At 41.9% G+C, this 19,530-nt stretch overlaps 3 protein-coding genes across 3 annotated transcripts; all 3 read right to left on the minus strand.

Moving 5' to 3' along the window:
* Positions 1 to 114: 114 nt before the first annotated feature.
* LOC140543013 (uncharacterized) lies at positions 115 to 4,009 on the minus strand. Its single transcript, XM_072666012.1, has 2 exons — positions 3,777 to 4,009; positions 115 to 3,072 (listed from the first exon to the last, which is right to left on the minus strand). The coding sequence occupies exons 1-2, from the start codon at positions 3,979 to 3,981 to the stop codon at positions 2,240 to 2,242; spliced, it is 1,038 nt and encodes a 345-aa protein (XP_072522113.1). The 5' UTR covers positions 3,982 to 4,009; the 3' UTR covers positions 115 to 2,239.
* Positions 4,010 to 6,062: 2,053 nt separating this feature from the next.
* On the minus strand, positions 6,063 to 9,085 carry LOC140543079 (uncharacterized). The gene is made up of 2 exons (XM_072666092.1): positions 8,847 to 9,085; positions 6,063 to 7,772 (listed from the first exon to the last, which is right to left on the minus strand). The coding sequence occupies exons 1-2, from the start codon at positions 9,076 to 9,078 to the stop codon at positions 6,958 to 6,960; spliced, it is 1,047 nt and encodes a 348-aa protein (XP_072522193.1). The 5' UTR covers positions 9,079 to 9,085; the 3' UTR covers positions 6,063 to 6,957.
* A 944-nt stretch (positions 9,086 to 10,029) lies between these two features.
* On the minus strand, positions 10,030 to 18,674 carry LOC140543420 (uncharacterized). The gene is made up of 4 exons (XM_072666534.1): positions 18,485 to 18,674; positions 11,819 to 12,563; positions 11,431 to 11,587; positions 10,030 to 10,383 (listed from the first exon to the last, which is right to left on the minus strand). Exons 1-4 carry the CDS (start codon positions 18,672 to 18,674, stop codon positions 10,258 to 10,260), a joined length of 1,218 nt encoding a protein of 405 aa, XP_072522635.1. The 3' UTR covers positions 10,030 to 10,257.
* Between the last annotated feature and the right edge of the window lie 856 nt (positions 18,675 to 19,530).

The following is a 19,530-nucleotide window of genomic DNA, read 5'->3' on the forward strand; positions in this document are numbered from 1 at the left end:
TAATATTTATTTTTAAAAACCCAAACAAACAAACAAAAAATCCCTCAATTGCCAGAAAAATGAGACAACACAAATATGGAAAAAAAAATACCAAATTTATTTATTTTTTCAGCTTAATAAATTAATTCTTGTTTGGTCAGCTGTACACTGACCCCACAACCCACATAATAGACCACACACAGACATAAGGACAATCAGTACACCAATCTATGATGCTGTAACCCCAAGATTCAACCGGACTGAGGACCTCATTTTGCCACTATGCTAACAAATAGGAGATGCAATCATAGGTAAGCTGAGGTTGAGGATGCTAAAGATGCCCGAAAATGTCCATGTTTAGGTAGAGCTGGGTTAAGTAAGGAAGTGAACCCCACCATGAGCGTCCTTGATAACATGTCCATGTGGGGGGCCGGTATGGTTGGCCTAACTGTGAACCAGAAGGTTTTGGCCCCACATATGGATGCCCAGTAGAGTCAGTGATGGGCCCCCTCTGGGTTGTACACTGCATATGGGGCCTAGATGGGACCCATGTGAGATTAGGGTGGGCTGTAATGATATACAACCAAATAGGTCCCAGTAACAGCACATGAACCCACACTAGAACCCACCTAGCCCAGGTTCCACCCATATTACCCCCACCTGAGCATGCTGGCCATTTTAATGGCCCTACTGGTCTCCCTTACTATACATTTACATTGTTTAGCATAAAAAATAACTTTTCTTTTTTAATTGACTACTGATAATCGATAGTGACAGCCCTAAACTTATCAGAAAGCAGGGAAACACAGTGTGGGCTTTGGGTTTAATAGGTAACAGATGTTGTTTTGCACATATCAGAAATATTCAGTTTTACTTCCATCAGTAACGTTAACACTGCATTTACTGGTCCTGTAAATCCCATGTTTGATTTGATCCATATCTGGTATCGTTGTTGTCAGACAATCAGAACACACCCAAGACTGTTTTACAGTTCTGCATAGACGCACCTCTGCGTTTCAGTGAACATGCACAGCATAGGTGTTGTATGACTGTATGCGGAGGTCTCAGCACTTCACTGTTGAATAATACTTTGAGGACGGGGTGTAATTCTCAAGCCAACCGATCGTCAAACTGATCCTTTTTGGTTTCTTGCTGGTTCTAGATCATAAAATGTGTTTTTAATTGTAGTGGACATGCTATGATGATGATGATGATGATGATGATGATGACGGGGTCATTCAGCAAGGCACGTTTGGGGCCGGATTCACAGAGGCTTTTCATAAGAGGAAGTTAGGAAGACTCTTAGGATGAGCACTTAGAAGTTCATAAGAACCTTCTGAAAAGTAATTCTCAATAAATAAATAAATAAATAAAAAAACTCCTCATCCTCTCCCTAAATTCATTATTAGGGATAGATAGATAGATAGACAGACAGATAGATAGATAGATAGATAGATAGATAGATAGACAGATAGGGGGGGCACAGCTTTTAGACCTCATTGTTGATCTTTTATGTTGCAGTTTGTTGCATTTCCTTTCTCCACATTTTAGACATTTTAATGTATTAATTAATGTTCAAAAATGTCATTAAGACATAGCAGTGATGGTGGAGGCAACAGCCAAATAAAAAAAAAAAGGTCTCTTTTTTTGGTTCTCTGTGGTGAAACATTATTTTGAACACATAATAAAATTAACCAATTATGCAACACCACTCGCAGCAAGTCCACTTCAATGCGAACCCCAGAGCACCAATTTCTCTTTGAATGATTGTACCGAACTCTCGGGAGCAAGCGGACCTGGGTCTGGGGAAAAACGCTAGGGTGAAAATGTCCTGAAAAGACCAGAGTAAAGCTTTCGTTAAGTTAAGAAACTATGCTGCTATACTTTATATGAATTTATTTTCCAAGAACGACGATTGTTTAAGAAAAAAATGGCAAAATTAATGGAAAAATCAAAGACATCCATGAAGAATTTCGTTCTTAAGACACTTTTGTGAATCCGGCCCCTGCTGTTTAATGTCAGTCTGTACATTAATGTCAGCTCTATTGCTACATGACTACAACTCTGGCTAATGAAATGATCTGCTTAGAAGTATCTCCTAAACGTGTCTGGCTGTGCTGAGTAACAGACAATATAAGTGCTAGTCATAAGTTCAAGTGCTCACAAGTTCTTGACGGTATTCAATTCTGAGCATTTTCTACGAAGGTCTGCCCAAAAAAGATCTGAGAACAGTTGGTCGCTTCAACATGTCCCATCAGATTCAACAGTTGCTCTTTATTTTCCTTATAATTGTGGCCACCTGATCGTGATGAATCCGAAGATGCTCCTTGCCCTGACCCAGCCAAGTGAAGCGCTTCCCACAGACCGAACAGCTGTAGATTTTTTCTCCTGTGTGGATCCTTTCATGGCCCTTCACGTGACCTTTCTGGTTGAAGGTCTTGCCGCAGTACTTGCAGTGATACGGCCGCTCTCCTGTGTGAGTGCGAAGGTGGATTTTGAGTACATGTGCATAGCTGTAGCACTTCCCACACAGCTCACAGCGGTACGGCCTCTCTTTCTGGTGCACCACCATGTGCGCCTTCAAGACCCGATCGTATCTGAACGGCTTGCCGCAGACTTCGCAATAAAGCAGTCTGTCCGTGGTATGGCTTTCTATGTGAGGAGTAAACTCGCTATAGGAGTCCTCGCCTTGAGAGTACGTCTCGGCGTCTGGTTCATCCTTGATATCTTTGACGGCTACCAAACAATTCTCAGGTCCGCGTTCAGACTGCATCGAGTCATCAGAGGAGATGGCCTGAGAGGTCCAGGCTTCTACTCCGCTCGTAGAGTCCGTCTGTGAGCAGTCGCCTCGTTTCTCCTCAGCGTTCAGACCTTTGGACATAAAACAGCGAGGCGGCGACTCCTCCTGACCGCAAGCAATGATGGCGTATGGAGAAGGACATGACGACCGATCTTTCACCGGCTGTTCCGGCTCGGGATCCTGCTGTACGGCGGACAGTTCCAGCTTGACCCGAACAACGGAGGAGCCCGAGTCCGGGTGGGAGGTGTTCTGAGCAGACGTTACACCTGCATGGCTTGGCTGGATGTGAGAATCTATCAGGGAAGAAGGATGGGTTAATAAAACCTCACACATATAACACATATAATCCACTCTACATCCAAATTACACCCTTAATGTAAAGAATGCACTTACAGATGTGCAAACGCACACACACACTTATCTAGTTCCTGTAGATAAGTCCGGCCAATACAATAGGACTCTCTAGAGCAGACAGACATGAGCCTATTGGCACCTTGGTGCCCATGTTGGGGGTATAAAGCCCCTCCAGCATTGAGCTGTGGAGCTCATCCAATACTTTTGGGACATCCTGACCTCACTGACACTCTTGTAGATTGCAAAGTGCAATCAAATCCTCACAGCAAAGCCTTCTTCTTCCCTAGACAGTAGAGAGTAGGGCTAGTTAGGCCCTTGTCAGTGCTTCTCCACAGGGACTAGACAAGCTGTGTGTGTGTGTGTGTGTGTGTGAGTGTGTATTTGCACATAGCTGAATGCATGCATTAGTAGGGGTGTCCACAAACATTTAGGCATATATCTAGTGTCTCTTATAAGCCTATAAAGCCTTTAAGGATGCTGTGGCCATGCAGAAACCACCCCAATTTACACTGAAGAAACCCAGGAACCTGAAAAAAGGGCCACCACGTGTTATTTAATGTTATTTAATGGGCATTTCTTCCCCAAAATGAGCAGATACAGCCCTGAGTAGCCCTAACAGCGCAGTGCAGAGGCCGCTGTTTACCCGAGCCGCTGTTTATGCTAGTGCTAACTTCTGCTAGCATTTTCCTCAGGTACAGATTCTCCCGCTGGGAGCGATGCAGCTCCTCCTGATACTCGGAAAAAGTGTCCTTAACAGCCTGAAATATCTCCCCTGCGACAGCCATCATCCGTTTATAGAAGAAGGAGTTTAAAGACTCCAGTTTAGCCATCTCTGCTGCCGACGCCATGGCCAAACAGCTGCTGCTTCAGTGACGGGCGGCCGCGACCGCAGAGGTCCTCCCTATCGCCCCCTCATGGACGAGCAGAGGACCATCCCATCCTGCCACACACTCCCAGCCCTTACGATTATAACAAATATTCATCATATTTTATATTTGTTTACAGTTCAACGAACGTTTTAGGGGTTAAACTGCTTTAATATTTAATAATATTCCCGTATAAAACGCTGTAAAAGTCCAATTAAAGCATTTTTTTGTAATAATTAATATAAATGGCCAGCTGTGGTCTGTTTCCTCTTTTCTTTTTAATTCGATATTAAATTCAGTAAATAAACAAGTAGTTATTGGTAAATTCAACTATGCAAAACTTGCATTGTTCTCACTTCAACAGTACAGGTAATCTGAACAGGGGTGACCAAACCTTTGCACACAGCTGTACAGATTACCTCATGTCTTAATTTAATCAAATTGTTTTATTTGTTCATATTTATTCCTAATGTCACTTCAATTTGATAATGGAAATCATTTCAAAAATCAGTGTTCAGTTTTTATTTGTATATAATTTGCAGTCTTTTATCAATTTTACTGTTATTGCCATTCCCATACTGCAGACTTTAGTGTTGTAGTGATTATTATTATTATTATTATTATTATAAGTAATACTTGCATAAATCGAATAAATGCTAAGGTTCTAAAACAAATAAATAATAAGAATAGTCATATTATAATTAAAATATGTATTATTATTGGTATTATACATCTAACAAATGTGAAGTTTCTAAGACAATAAATACTAATAAATAAATAATACTCATCATATACTATTATTAAAATATGATTATTATTATAAATCTAATAAATGCTAAGGGTAATAATAAATAATCATATATTACAATTACATATTATAATTATACATCTAATAAATGGTAAGGTTCTAGAACGACAACATAATAATGAATAATAAATACTCGTCTTATATTATTATTAAAATAGTATTATTACTATTATTATTAGTAGTAGTATAAATCTAATACAGGCTACGAATTACAAATTAAATCATACATAAATAATAGATACTCATCATTTATTAATAAAATATGATGCTGATTATTATTATTATAAATATTAACAAGCTGGCTAGTGCTAGCTACCATAAAACTAATTCAATAGAAAAGACACTGATTTGTTAGGAGATGGAAAATGAGGACGGGCAGCCCAAGACAGATGGACAGGCTCAAAGACATCAAGAAGAAGCCACAACAACCTGACCTCACTAACACTCTTGTCGCAGAATGCAATCAAATTCTCACTGCAATGTGCTTACAATAAAATCTAGTAGAATGCCTTTTTCATTGAGAGTAATATGTGTATATATATATATATATATATAGTTGGTTTCAAAAGAAACAATCAATAAGCAAGTGTCCCAATACTTTTGTCATCATAGTGTATTCACAATACATCCAGCTGTACAGACCTTAATAAGTGGATTTATTCATGCAGTGTGTGATTTTGGACACAGCCACAGTCTTAGTCTTCCAAGCTTTGAGGCTTTCCCATATCTACATTCTGCTGCTGCCATTAAAAAAAGCAATCACACTGTTTTAAAAAAAGAGAATTATTTCTTTAATGGTTTAATAAAGAAACCCATGGGCCGTTACAGCAAGTGGAGGAGTAAAACATAGCTAGTTACCAGTTTACTTACACAATATTATTACATGGTTTTTGTTATTACTATTATTATAATTATTATTATTATTATTATTATTATTATTATTATTATATAATCTGATCTCAGTAGTATCACAACGAGCAGGCATAGGTGCATGTAAGCAAACAGCAAGATAGTGCTCAAGCCAAAATAAAATAACTACTAAAACTTAAGAACTTTCAGTGGTGGAAAAAAAAGCAGCTCTCCTAAGCCACTATTAAAAACACGCTGCAGCTCAGTGCAGAAGAGCCGGACAGACAAAAGCTTTTCAGCATGTTTAGCATCTTTACAGACCAAACCTGTGAAACCGCGAGAGAGCGTGGACTGGCAGAAGGGACAGTAAGGTCCAGGAAAGGAAGTGGAAGGGCATGGTCTCTGATTCTAAGCACATTTTATCATTTTAATGCTTTGGTACAGTCTTTCATTTTTGTGTACGGTCACTGTAGATATGCAAACAAAATATAAATAAATAAAATAAAGACAAACAAGCTGAAGAACAGCACATGAGCATTAAAAGTGACCAGTATGACAAATAAAGGAAAGTACTACAGGCATGTGCTGTGCTTAAAGATTGGCTTGCTTGAGAAGGGGATTGAGTGGACAGGAATACTTCACATAACAAGGAGACATCAAATGCTTTAAAGTATAAAATCCAGGGACGTCTGATGTTATCAGACGGCACATAATCGCTTAAAAAATAAAAGTGTAAGAAATGTTGGTAGGTTTACATGTGGCCGATACTTCAAACCGTATTTATTGGGCTCCAGGAGAGAAGAAGTGCTAAAATATCTACATTTAAATTGAGTTATTGGATAAGTGTCGGCGCTGTGACTTAAAGAACCTGTATCTCAGGTTATCGGAGACGGAGGAAAAAAGGCTTTTTAACTTTCAGTGGAAGTCGATGTATAAAAGATCTTGTTCCAAGACTGTCTGGCACATTTCTAAAGTGAAAAATGGCAAAAACTGAGATACAGGACTTTTGCTTCACTGTAATGATATGGTGCATTTCTCTGCGATGCCCAGTTTCTACATATCAGCAGAAATGTACATGGAAAAATAATGGATTCCCATTTTTTTTAACAAGGTGCATCACAAACATGGATCTCTACAACGTGTTTGTTTTCCTTCATGGCTGCAAAAAAGCAGCGTACAATAAAATACAATGCATTACAATGTGTGTACATCACTCATTCTGGCCAAGCAGAACGAACAAGTATGACTCCTGATGTGGGATAGAATAAATACACTTTCCAAAGAGCTTTCCAAATTATTGCTTATTGCCGGCTTTTGACAATAGTAGCCACTTGGTCAGGGTGATAATTCCGAATGTGTACTTTGACCTGATACGTCCGATTGAAATGCTTCCCACACGCCGAACAGCTGTAGGGCTTTTCACCCGTGTGGATCCTCTCGTGCACCTTGGCATGTGCTTTCTGATTGAACGTCTTCACGCAGAACTTGCAGGTGTACGGCCTTTCACCCGTGTGAGTCCTCAGGTGGAGTTTGAGCGCGTACGAGGTGCTGTAGCACTTCCCGCACAGGTCACAGCGGTACGCTCTCGCCTTGTGGTGCGCCACCATGCGCGTCTTCAATAGCCCTCCTCTGAAAGGCTTGTCGCAAGCCTTGTGAGGAAACACGTTCTCCGCAGCCGGGCTCTGCAAGTGAAACGGGTGATGGGAGAAGTCACACTGAGATGGGCGGTGGGGGCCTGGTTCGTCGTCGATGGTCCTGAACTGATTCCACAAGCTTTCGTTTTGGACCGCACAGGGGTTCATCTCGTCCGAGCAGAACGTTTGCGAGTCACAGCGCTCAAGTTTGACGGTGACGTGCGAGTCCACCGACACGCCGGCGTCCTCCTCGTCCTCCATGTCAACCGCTCTGTGTTGAGGTGGCTCTTGAGGAGTGTCAGGATCCGCAGGGATGCAGCAAGCGGGTACGGCATCGCTCAGCGGCTGCTGCGTTTCGGCGTCCTGCTCCGTGGCACTAAGCTCCAGCTTCACTTGAACTACCGAGGGCTCTGGGTCCAATGGGTCTTGGTGAGAGTTCTGCTGCTCGAGGAGAACTCCGTCCGCCTGGATGGTCTGCACATCTGCAGGAAACATACATTAGTTTACAAGCTGCAGATAAGGTCCTCCTAGTAGACAGTTCTCCAGGCATCTCTGTAACCAGCAGCCCCTTGTACACTCAGCTAAACTTGACCTGCATACACTATATGGCCAAATGTTTGTGGACACCCCTTTCTAATGAATTCTAATGCATTCAGCTACTTTAAATCACAGCCACACACAAACACCCTGTCCCTGTAGAGAAGTACTGACTAGAGTAGGACCCTCGAAAGCAGATAAACATGGCTACTGGCACCATGCTGCCTTATGTCAGGCGTGGGCTAGTAGAGGGGTATAAAGCCCCCCGGCATTGAGGAGCTGTGGAGCAGGGGGGGGGGGGGGGGCAGAACTCCATACTCCATTACTTAGGGGCATTTTAGTGGCATTTTAGTGGCATTAACCTCTTCAGGTGGCTGTTGTCCTTCATTACCCCTGCCTTGTGCTGCAGTGACAGCTTCTACACTATCTCCAAGCCTTTACACTAGACACTGGAACACTGCAGTGAGGATCTGACTGCACTCAGCCTTACTGCAGAGGTCAGGGACAAACGATGGACACTTATTTTTGAGCACCAATCTCATCCTAAAGCTCCTGGCTGGAGCTTCATCACCCCATAGGACTCCTGAGACTCCTGGGACTCCTGAGAAGGCAGTTGCATTGCATTGCATTGCATTGCATTGCTCCACAGCCCGATGCAGGGGGGGCTAATGCCCCTCTACTGGGCACCAGGGCATCCCATTACACTGACAGTGCCGGTGTAATGTCAGGACAGCCAGTATCTGACACATACAGAGCCTCAGGCTGGCTGGCTGGTTGGCTGGCTGGCTGGTTGGTTGGCAGGCTGGCTGGCAGGCTGGCTGGCAGGCTAGCTAGCTTCTCTGCTGCTGCACTGAGGATAGCTAGCTACGAGGCTAAAATATCGCTTCAGCAGCGTTGTTAGACACCTAATTACCGTCTAATAAGATGATCCTTTCTTCTGAAGGGAAATATATGAGGGGTCACACCGAGCTGGCAGTGTTAATGAACGCTACAGCGGAGGAGCGAGCTCCGGGACTCACCTGCTCCGCCGCCGCCGCCGCCGCCGATGCTAACTTCTGCTAGCATTTTCCGCAGATAAACGACCTCCTGCTTGGAGCGGTCTATCTCGTCCTGGTACTCCGACAGCGTGTCCTTGACCGCCTGGAAGATCTCCGCAGCCACGGCCATCAAACGCTCACAGAAAAACGAATTGAGCGTCTCTAGATGAGCCATTTTTCCGGCGCAGGCCATCGCGAACGGACTCTCTGCCATCTTCTTCCTTTTGTTTTTAACAGGAGGGGCCGCGGCGTTACAACAGCGCCCCCTGCCGCCCTCTTCTGCGGGCTAGCACGGATGCTCACACCGCCACCTACCGTGTTTTGTTTTTTTTTGCGCCGTTAGGGAAGATAACGAAAATAAAGAGCAAGACGAAGTACTAAACCCTTAACTAAGCCTTTTTTAATTTCCTAAACCTTGTTTTAAGGCATTATTTTGTAAGGGCCTCCTAGTAGAGACCCTCCAAGCAGCCCCTTGTACACTCAGCTAAACTTGACCTGCATACAGTATATGGCCAAATGTTTGTGGACACCCCTTTCTAATGAATTCTAATGCATTCAGCTACTTTAAATCACAGCCACACACAAACACCCTGTCCCTGTAGAGAAGTACTGACTAGAGTAGGACCCTCGAAAGCAGATAAACATGGCTACTGGCACCATGCTGCCTAATGCCAGGAGTGGGCTAGTAGAGGGGTATAAAGCCCCCCCAGCAATGAGGAGCTGTGGAGCAGTGGAAGAGCTGTGTTCTCTGGAATGAAAAGTACTTTTTGGGATGGGATGAGTTGGAGGGGTCGTGATCGCCCAACATCCTGACCTCAGTAATTGTGCTCTTGTTGCTGAATGCAATCAAATCCTCACAGCAATGCTCCCCTTTCAAAATCTAAGAAAGCCTTCTTCTTCCCTGGACAGTAGAGACAGTTACTCCAATAAAAGATCAAGACCAAAGGGTCAAGTCTTTTTAATACACTTGATTTTAGAAGAAACAATGAATGGGCAGGTGTCCCAATACTTTTGTCTAGTCTGTATAGTGTAATTGCTTAGAGAAGAGTGTGATGGACCATTTCCACAACAGGAAAATGTTCATTTTTTTTTTATTCAATAAAGTATACACTCATTTTCAGTGTTAAAAAGTATGTACAGAATGTGACCAACATTGAGGATTGAATAATGAGAAACAGACTTTTATTATAGGAATATTATAGGAACATCAGGGGTACACCACAGGTACGGTATGGACCATTGTTTATTTGGGAAGGATGTGTTGTAACAATGCATTCACTATGCATCACTAGACCCTGCTTTGCAGAGGCTGTACTTTAGCCTGGCTAGCTCTCACCATGAGTCATTTATATGCTTCAAAGTCGATAAAAATAATAGATGTTAATATTGTGGCTTAAAAAAAACACAGCTTGGATTTCAAAAACATGATAAAAAATACTTCTATGGTGCAGAAACAGTCTTCAGGACGAACTACGGGAAGTATCTGTCCGGCTGCTGTTAAACGTCTCAGATGCCGTTGCTATGGGAACAGCAGAAGATGATCAAAAGCACGTTCCACCTGAAACTTTCCACATTTAACCCCATGTCAGGTTGTGCCACACTCTCCTCTCCAAAATGAATGTCTGAAGTCCCTGGGTGGTGCAACTGTCTAAGACCCCGTTTACACTTGGTCACTTCATGCGACTAGTTTCTGGACTGTATCCTGATAAGGTGGTCAAATATGTCTCCAGTTAGTCAGACTGAAATCAATCCAATCACTGAGTGGGACTGCCAGCCCAAATCCGATTTAGGCTGGCAACCTGGTCAATCCATGTGACTAGTATCTGGATTGTATCCTGATGAGATTATAGCCACATGCGTTTACAGTGGGTAGTCAGGCTAAAATTAGCATATTCCATAGGCCGGAATATGCAAATTCGCTCATTGCACAGCAATTATTACTGGTTGTATTACTGGGAGGGGTTTTGGTTGTGGGAGGGGTTTTGGTTGTGTCTTAAAGAGAGACGGATGTGTTTATGCTGCTAGGACATGTGGATCAAATGCGTATCAGATCACCTCCTGAAGTGGTTTGAGTGATCGGATTTGAATCTGGTTTCAATGAGTCTTGGGAGCGTTCACACTTGCATTTTTTAATCCAGATCCACAATCCTGATACTCACGATGGATGAAGTGACCAGGTGTAAAAGGGGATCATTGGATATAATCAGACTACCAGCCTAAATCTGATTTTTGGCACATCTAGATTGGATCCAGATTGTTTTTTGGTAGCCTGGACAGACTGACAAAAAGCCACATGAAATCTGACGCTCTATCTGGGCGCTCTGGGCGCCCTGGCCACTCAGATCGGATTTCAACGTGTCATTTTGCATCATGTGCCCATGAGTGATGGAAGTGAAGTTACCTACGTCGTTACCATAGCAACCCATGCAGATAGGTTTGTGAATTCTGAAATCCGATCTGATCACTTGTAACTCAAATCCGATCTGATCACTTGTAAATAAACAAATAGCAGTGCGGACAGTCATCTCACCAGATCTGACTGATCTGAGAAACCAATCGGACTTGCCTGCAGTCTGAACACTGCCTTAGTGTTGGCCCCATCATCATCAGACTGCAAATTCAGATCTACGTGACGCCACAGCCAACCGCGTCTGGGAGTCCAGGAGAGCATAACTGGCCTTGCTTTCTCTGGGTTGGTGGGACGGCTCTTCCTCTCTCTCCTTCTGTAACAGAAAAAGATGTGGTTGTCTGGCTCGTACGGGACTTGCTAGACAACGGACGTGCTAGGCTTCAACCTCCTAGCGCACAGTGGTGGAAAGTGGTAACTGCTAAATTTGTGTGCTGGTCTGTATATCAGTCTACAATAATCATCTGCTGTGTTCGTCTACTGATTCAGAGAGTACTGCAACTGTTCGCGATGGTGAGTCCGAAGGTGTATCTTCATGGCATTTGACCTGCTAAAACCCCTCCGGCAGACCGGGCAGCTGAAGGGTTTCTCGCCCGTGTGGATCCTCTCGTGCTCTTTCAGGTGGCTCTTGAGTTTGAAGCGCTTTTCACAATAACCACAACCGAAGGGTCTCTCCCCCGTGTGGCTGATAAGGTGCACGTTCAGAACTTTGGCACAACTGTAGGCCTTTCCGCATAACTTGCAGTTGAAGGGTCTCTCTTTCTGGTGCACTATCATATGCGTCCGCAGGGCCCCTTTTGTCTTGAAGGGCTTGCCGCACACCTCGCAGCTAAACAAAACCATGTGCCCCTGCAGGTGCGAGGCTAGCTGAGAGGCCTCATCGAAGGTGCGGCCACAGTAAGAGCACGACAGGGAGCCTTGCTCGTCTCCGGCTTGAAGGTTCACCTCTTCTTTCTGGGCTTCAGATGAGCTCGTGGGTCCAGAGGGAAAGGCTTGGTATCTATCCGGTTCAGCTTTGACTGCAACTACCGTGTCCATATGTAGACCGCTGTCCTCGTTTTCCTCCAAGACCACAGGCTTGTCTGAGAAACTCGGCGCTGGCTCCGGACTACGGGCGCTCTTTTCCAGGTCAGGAGTGCAGGCATACGGATTATTGAAAGACGGCTGTGGCTCACATTCCTGCTTTAGAGTTGCGAGCTCCAGCTTTACCTGTATTACTGAAGGCTCAGAGTCCAAAAGCTCCGGGTTTGAACTGCGCTCCTTAACCCCGTCGCCACTGCTGGTCTGAGAGCCTGTGGGGAAGGTGGCACAAGATTAGCTCAGAACTTAGTTTGAGAGTTTGAGACTTGCAGAATGCTGTTTCCATTGCACCTTTAGACACATTTAGTGACACTGGAAATGAATGGGTTAATGGGTTGGCTGAATTAGGTGTGCTTGGGTAGGAAAAGCACAAAACGTCCAGGACAGGCGTTCCCCACCCCTGCTTTAGGGTAAAAAGACATCATGAATCATAAAGCATTTTTCTTATGTGTTCCGACGTAATTCCAAGTCTCTGAGCAACCTGAGCCTCTTTGCTTAATGATTTTGACAATGGGAGGTAAAATACAGCATTATTGGTTAAATACAGACAAAAGTCACTAAATTCTGATGAATCAAGCTCAATGTGACCAAGATTCTGGGAATTCCTGCAGGAATAGACTAAATTCCCAGCTGAATGTGTCTGAAAACAGTGGAAAACACTCTATCCTTTAAACACGTGTGATTTGAGCCTCAGTTAGGTGGACGTTCCTGTTCAATGTACACGGATCATTGGTTCTTTGGTTCTTTGGTGATTTGGATGAACTGCTGTTGAGTCCAACTGCAGATAATCGCTTGTGTCATTCCCCATTCAGTCCGACTAAAGGCGCCGGGTTCCAGCGGGAGTGTGATGTCAATGCCTAGCCTCTATAGGTGGAAACCTTTATGTAAATTTTTCCATTTTCGTAACAAAAACTGTGTCAAAATGACTTGGAATAAGATATTTTTCCACTGACATTTAAGACGTAACTGAGATAACTGCTACAGTATAATGATGTAGTTGGGGTAACAGTTACAGTATATTAAAATAGTTGTAGGTAATGGTTACTGTGTGATGCAGTAGCTGAGCTGACTGTAACAGTATGATACAGTAGTAAAGGTGAGGGTTACAGTATGATACAGTAGTAAAGGTGAGGGTTACAGTATGAAACAGTAGGAAAGGTGAGGGTTACAGTATGATACAGTAGTAAAGGTGAGGGTTACAGTATGAAACAGTAGGAAAGGTAAAAAGGTGAGGGTTACAGTATGATACAGTAGTAAAGGTGAGGGTTACAGTATGATACAGTAGTAAAGGTGAGGGTTACAGTATAATGCAGTAGTAAAGGTGAGGGTTACAGTATGATGCAGTAGTAAAGGTAAAGGTGAGGGTTACAGTGTGATGCAGTAGTAAAGGTAAAGGTGAGGGTTACAGTATGATACAGTAGTAAAGGTAAAGGTGAGGGTTACAGTATGATACAGTAGCAAAGGTGAGAGTTACAGTATGATAAAGTAGTAAAGGTAAAGGTGAGGGTTACAGTATGATGCAGTAGTAAAGGTGAGAGTTACAGTATGATACAGTAGTAAAGGTAAAGGTGAGGGTTACAGTATGATGCAGTAGTAAAGGTGAGAGTTACAGTATGATACAGTGGTAAAGGTGAGGGTTACAGTATGATGCAGTAGTAAAGGCAAAGGTGAGGGTTACAGTATGATACAGTAGTATAGGTAAAGGTGAGGGTCACAGTATGATACATTAGTAAAGGTAAGAGTTACAGTATGATGCAGTAGTAAAGGTAAAGGTGAGGGTTACAGTATGATACAGTAGTAAAGGTGAGGGTTACAGTATGATGCAGTAGTAAAGGTGAGAGTTACAGTATGATGCAGTAGTAAAGGTGAGGGTCACAGTATGATACAGTAGTAAAAGTAAAGGTGAGGGTCACAGTATGATACAGTAGTAAAGGTAAAGGTGAGGGTTTCAGTATGATGCAGTAGTAAAGGTGAGGGTTACAGTATGATGCAGTAGTAAAGGTAAAGGTGAGGGTTACAGTATGATACAGTAGTAAAGGTGAGGGTTACAGTATGATACAGTAGTAAAGGTGAGGGTTACAGTATGAAACAGTAGGAAAGGTAAAAAGGTGATGGTTGCAGTATGATACAGTAGTAAAGGTAAAGGTGAGGGTTACAGTATGATACAGTAATAAAGGTGAGGGTTACAGTATGATGCAGTAGTAAAGGTAAAGGTGAGGGTTACAGTATGATGCAGTAGTAAAGGTGAGAGTTACAGTATGATACAGTAGTAAAGGTAAAGGTGAGGGTTACAGTATGATGCAGTAGTAAAGGTGAGAGTTACAGTATGATACAGTAGTAAAGGTAAAGGTGAGGGTTACAGTATGATGCAGTAGTAAAGGCAAAGGTGAGGGTTACAGTATGATACAGTAGTATAGGTAAAGGTGAGGGTCACAGTATGATACATTAGTAAAGGTAAGAGTTACAGTATGATGCAGTAGTAAAGGTAAAGGTGAGGGTTACAGTATGATGCAGTAGTAAAGGTAAAGGTGAGGGTTACAGTATGATACAGTAGTAAAGGTGAGGGTTACAGTATGATGCAGTAGTAAAGGTAAAGGTGAGGGTTACAGTATGATGCAGTAGTAAAGGTGAGGGTTACAGTATGATACAGTAGTAAAGGTAAAGGTGAGGGTTACAGTATGATGCAGTAGTAAAGGTAAAGGTGAGGGTTACAGTGTGATGCAGTAGTAAAGGTAAAGGTGAGGGTTACAGTATGATGCAGTAGTAAAGGTGAGGGTTACAGTATGATGCAGTAGTAAAGGTAAAGGTGAGGGTTACAGTATGATGCAGTAGTAAAGGTGAGGGTTACAGTATGATGCAGTAGTAAAGGTAAAGGTGAGGGTTACAGTATGATGCAGTAGTAAAGGTAAAGGTGAGAGTTACAGTATGATGCAGTAGTAAAGGTGAGGGTTACAGTATGATGCAGTAGTACAGGTAAAGGTGAGAGTTACAGTATGATGCAGTAGTAAAGGTGAGGGTTACAGTATGATACAGTAGTAAAGGTAAAGGTGAGGGTTACAGTATGATGCAGTAGTAAAGGTAAAGGTGAGGGTTACAGTATGATGCAGTAGTAAAGGTAAAGGTGAGGGTTACAGTATGATACAGTAGTAAAGGTGAGGGTTACAGTATGATGCAGTAGTAAAGGTAAAGGTGAGGGTTACAGTATGATGCAGTAGTAAAGGTGAGGGTTACAGTATGATACAGTAGTAAAGGTAAAGGTGAGGGTTACAGTATAATGCAGTAGTAAAGGTGAGGGTTACAGTATGATGCAGTAGTAAAGGTAAAGGTGAGGGTTACAGTATGATACAGTAGTAAAGGTAAAGGTGAGGGTTACAGTATGATGCAGTAGTAAAGGTAAAGGTGAGGGTTACAGTATGATGCAGTAGTAAAGGTAAAGGTGAGGGTTGCAGTATGATGCAGTAGTAAAGGTAAAGGTGAGGGTTACAGTATGATGCAGTAGTAAAGGTAAAGGTGAGGGTTACAGTATGATACAGTAGTAAAGATGAAGGTGAGGATTACAGTATGATGCAGTAGTAAAGGTAAAGGTGAGGGTTACAGTATGATGCAGTAGTAAAGGTGAGGGTTACAGTATGATACAGTAGTAAAGGTAAAGGTGAGGGTTACAGTATGATGCAGTAGTAAAGGTGAGGGTTACAGTATGATGCAGTAGTAAAGGTAAAGGTGAGGGTTACAGTATGATGCAGTAGTAAAGGTGAGGGTTACAGTATGATGCAGTAGTAAAGGTAAAGGTGAGGGTTACAGTATGATGCAGTAGTAAAGGTGAGGGTTACAGTATGATGCAGTAGTACAGGTAAAGGTGAGAGTTACAGTATGATGCAGTAGTAAAGGTGAGGGTTACAGTATGATACAGTAGTAAAGGTAAAGGTGAGGGTTACAGTATGATGCAGTAGTAAAGGTAAAGGTGAGGGTTACAGTATGATGCAGTAGTAAAGGTAAAGGTGAGGGTTACAGTATGATACAGTAGTAAAGGTGAGGGTTACAGTATGATGCAGTAGTAAAGGTAAAGGTGAGGGTTACAGTATGATGCAGTAGTAAAGGTGAGGGTTACAGTATGATACAGTAGTAAAGGTAAAGGTGAGGGTTACAGTATAATGCAGTAGTAAAGGTGAGGGTTACAGTATGATGCAGTAGTAAAGGTAAAGGTGAGGGTTACAGTATGATACAGTAGTAAAGATGAAGGTGAGGATTACAGTATGATGCAGTAGTAAAGGTAAAGGTGAGGGTTACAGTATGATGCAGTAGTAAAGGTGAGGGTTACAGTATGATGCAGTAGTAAAGGTGAGGGTTACAGTATGATACAGTAGTAAAGGTAAAGGTGAGGGTTACAGTATAATGCAGTAGTAAAGGTGAGGGTTACAGTATGATGCAGTAGTAAAGGTAAAGGTGAGGGTTACAGTATGATACAGTAGTAAAGATGAAGGTGAGGATTACAGTATGATGCAGTAGTAAAGGTAAAGGTGAGGGTTACAGTATGATGCAGTAGTAAAGGTGAGGGTTACAGTATGATACAGTAGTAAAGGTAAAGGTGAGGGTTACAGTATGATGCAGTAGTAAAGGTGAGGGTTACAGTATGATGCAGTAGTAAAGGTAAAGGTGAGGGTTACAGTATGATGCAGTAGTAAAGGTGAGGGTTACAGTATGATGCAGTAGTACAGGTAAAGGTGAGAGTTACAGTATGATGCAGTAGTAAAGGTGAGGGTTACAGTATGATACAGTAGTAAAGGTAAAGGTGAGGGTTACAGTATGATGCAGTAGTAAAGGTAAAGGTGAGGGTTACAGTATGATGCAGTAGTAAAGGTAAAGGTGAGGGTTACAGTATGATACAGTAGTAAAGGTGAGGGTTACAGTATGATGCAGTAGTAAAGGTAAAGGTGAGGGTTACAGTATGATGCAGTAGTAAAGGTGAGGGTTACAGTATGATACAGTAGTAAAGGTAAAGGTGAGGGTTACAGTATAATGCAGTAGTAAAGGTGAGGGTTACAGTATGATGCAGTAGTAAAGGTAAAGGTGAGGGTTACAGTATGATACAGTAGTAAAGGTAAAGGTGAGGGTTACAGTATGATGCAGTAGTAAAGGTAAAGGTGAGGGTTACAGTATGATGCAGTAGTAAAGGTAAAGGTGAGGGTTACAGTATGATGCAGTAGTAAAGGTAAAGGTGAGGGTTACAGTATGATACAGTAGTAAAGGTGAGGGTTACAGTATGATACAGTAGTAAAGGTGAGGGTTACAGTATGATGCAGTAGTAAAGGTGAGGGTTACAGTATGATGCAGTAGTAAAGGTAAAGGTGAGGGTTGCAGTATGATGCAGTAGTAAAGGTAAAGGTGAGGGTTACAGTATGATACAGTAGTAAAGGTAAAGGTGAGGGTTGCAGTATGATGCAGTAGTAAAGGTGAGGGTTACAGTATGATGCAGTAGTAAAGGTGAGGGTTACAGTATGATGCAGTAGTAAAGGTAAAGGTGAGGGTTACAGTATGATGCAGTAGTAAAGGTGAGGGTTACAGTATGATGCAGTAGTAAAGGTAAAGGTGAGGGTTACAGTATGATGCAGTAGTAAAGGTAAAGGTGAGGGTTGCAGTATGATGCAGTAGTAAAGGTGAGGGTTACAGTATGATGCAGTAGTAAAGGTGAGGGTTACAGTATGATGCAGTAGTAAAGGTAAAGGTGAGGGTTACAGTATGATGCAGTAGTAAAGGTGAGGGTTACAGTATGATGCAGTAGTAAAGGTAAAGGTGAGGGTTACAGTATGATGCAGTAGTAAAGGTAAAGGTGAGGGTTACAGTATGATGCAGTAGTAAAGGTGAGGGTTACAGTATGATGCAGTAGTAAAGGTAAAGGTGAGGGTTACAGTATGATGCAGTAGTAAAGGTAAAGGTGAGGGTTACAGTATGATGCAGTAGTAAAGGTAAAGGTGAGGGTTGCAGTATGATGCAGTAGTAAAGGTAAAGGTGAGGGTTTCAGTATGATGCAGTAGTAAAGGTGAGGGTTACAGTATGATGCAGTAGTAAAGGTAAAGGTGAGGGTTACAGTATGATGCAGTAGTAAAGGTAAAGGTGAGGTTAGAGGCTACTGCACCTGGTCGGGGCTCAACTCTGCTGATGTCAATTTCAGCGAGAGTCTTCCTCAGACAGCGGTTCTCCTCTAAGATCCGCGCGATCTCTCCCTGGTACTCAGCCACCGTGTCTTTAAACACCTCGTATATTTCTCCAGCGACTGACATTAAGCGCTCCGTCAGAAACGAGTTGAGAAACTCCAGCTTGCTCATTTTGGAAGAACACGAAGGACTCCCCTTTGTCGACTGCTGTTCGGCTCGGTGGTTTACGAGGATGACGTTCTGTTAGTTGGTGAAGATCGCCCACCTGTGGCCTGGAGCGAGTACAACTGGCGGATACTGGCTAATGTAGCGTCTAAACCCACACGAGTACACTACTACATATACTACATATCCCACAATGCACTGCTGAATAATATAATTAATATAATATTGCAACAATTCATATACTATTATAACACGAATTCATACTTCATATATATTAATACATAATATTTTTAATTATTAATAAACAATGCAACAAATTCATGCTAATTTACTTAATGATTATATGATGTTTATTGTAATTATACTTCATAAATTAAAGGACAAAACAATACATTATAAATTAAATGTAATATTTCTTAATAATATAAATATAAGAATAATTTGTATACATACTTAATTATTAATAAATGATGCATCAAATTCATGCTAATTTACTTTATGATTGTATAATGTTTAATGCAATTAAACTTCATTAACTAAATGAACAAATAATGAATAATACAAATTAAATGTAATATTTTGTAATGATATGGATATAAGGAAAATGAATATAATATAGCAATTAATACTTAATATGATGCATCAAATTCATGCTAATCTACTTCATGATTCTATTATGTTTAATGTGATAAAACTTCATAAACTGAAGGAAAAAATAATTAAATATAATAAATAAATATTATAAATTAAATAGAATATTTCTTAATAATATAAATATAACAATACCTAATATAATATTATTTATATTAATACTTAATATGATGCATCAAATTCATGCTAATCTACTTCATGATTATTGTCT

The sequence above is a fragment of the Salminus brasiliensis genome, chromosome 21, assembly GCF_030463535.1.
Source record: "Salminus brasiliensis chromosome 21, fSalBra1.hap2, whole genome shotgun sequence".
Taxonomy (NCBI): Eukaryota; Metazoa; Chordata; class Actinopteri; order Characiformes; family Bryconidae; genus Salminus; species Salminus brasiliensis.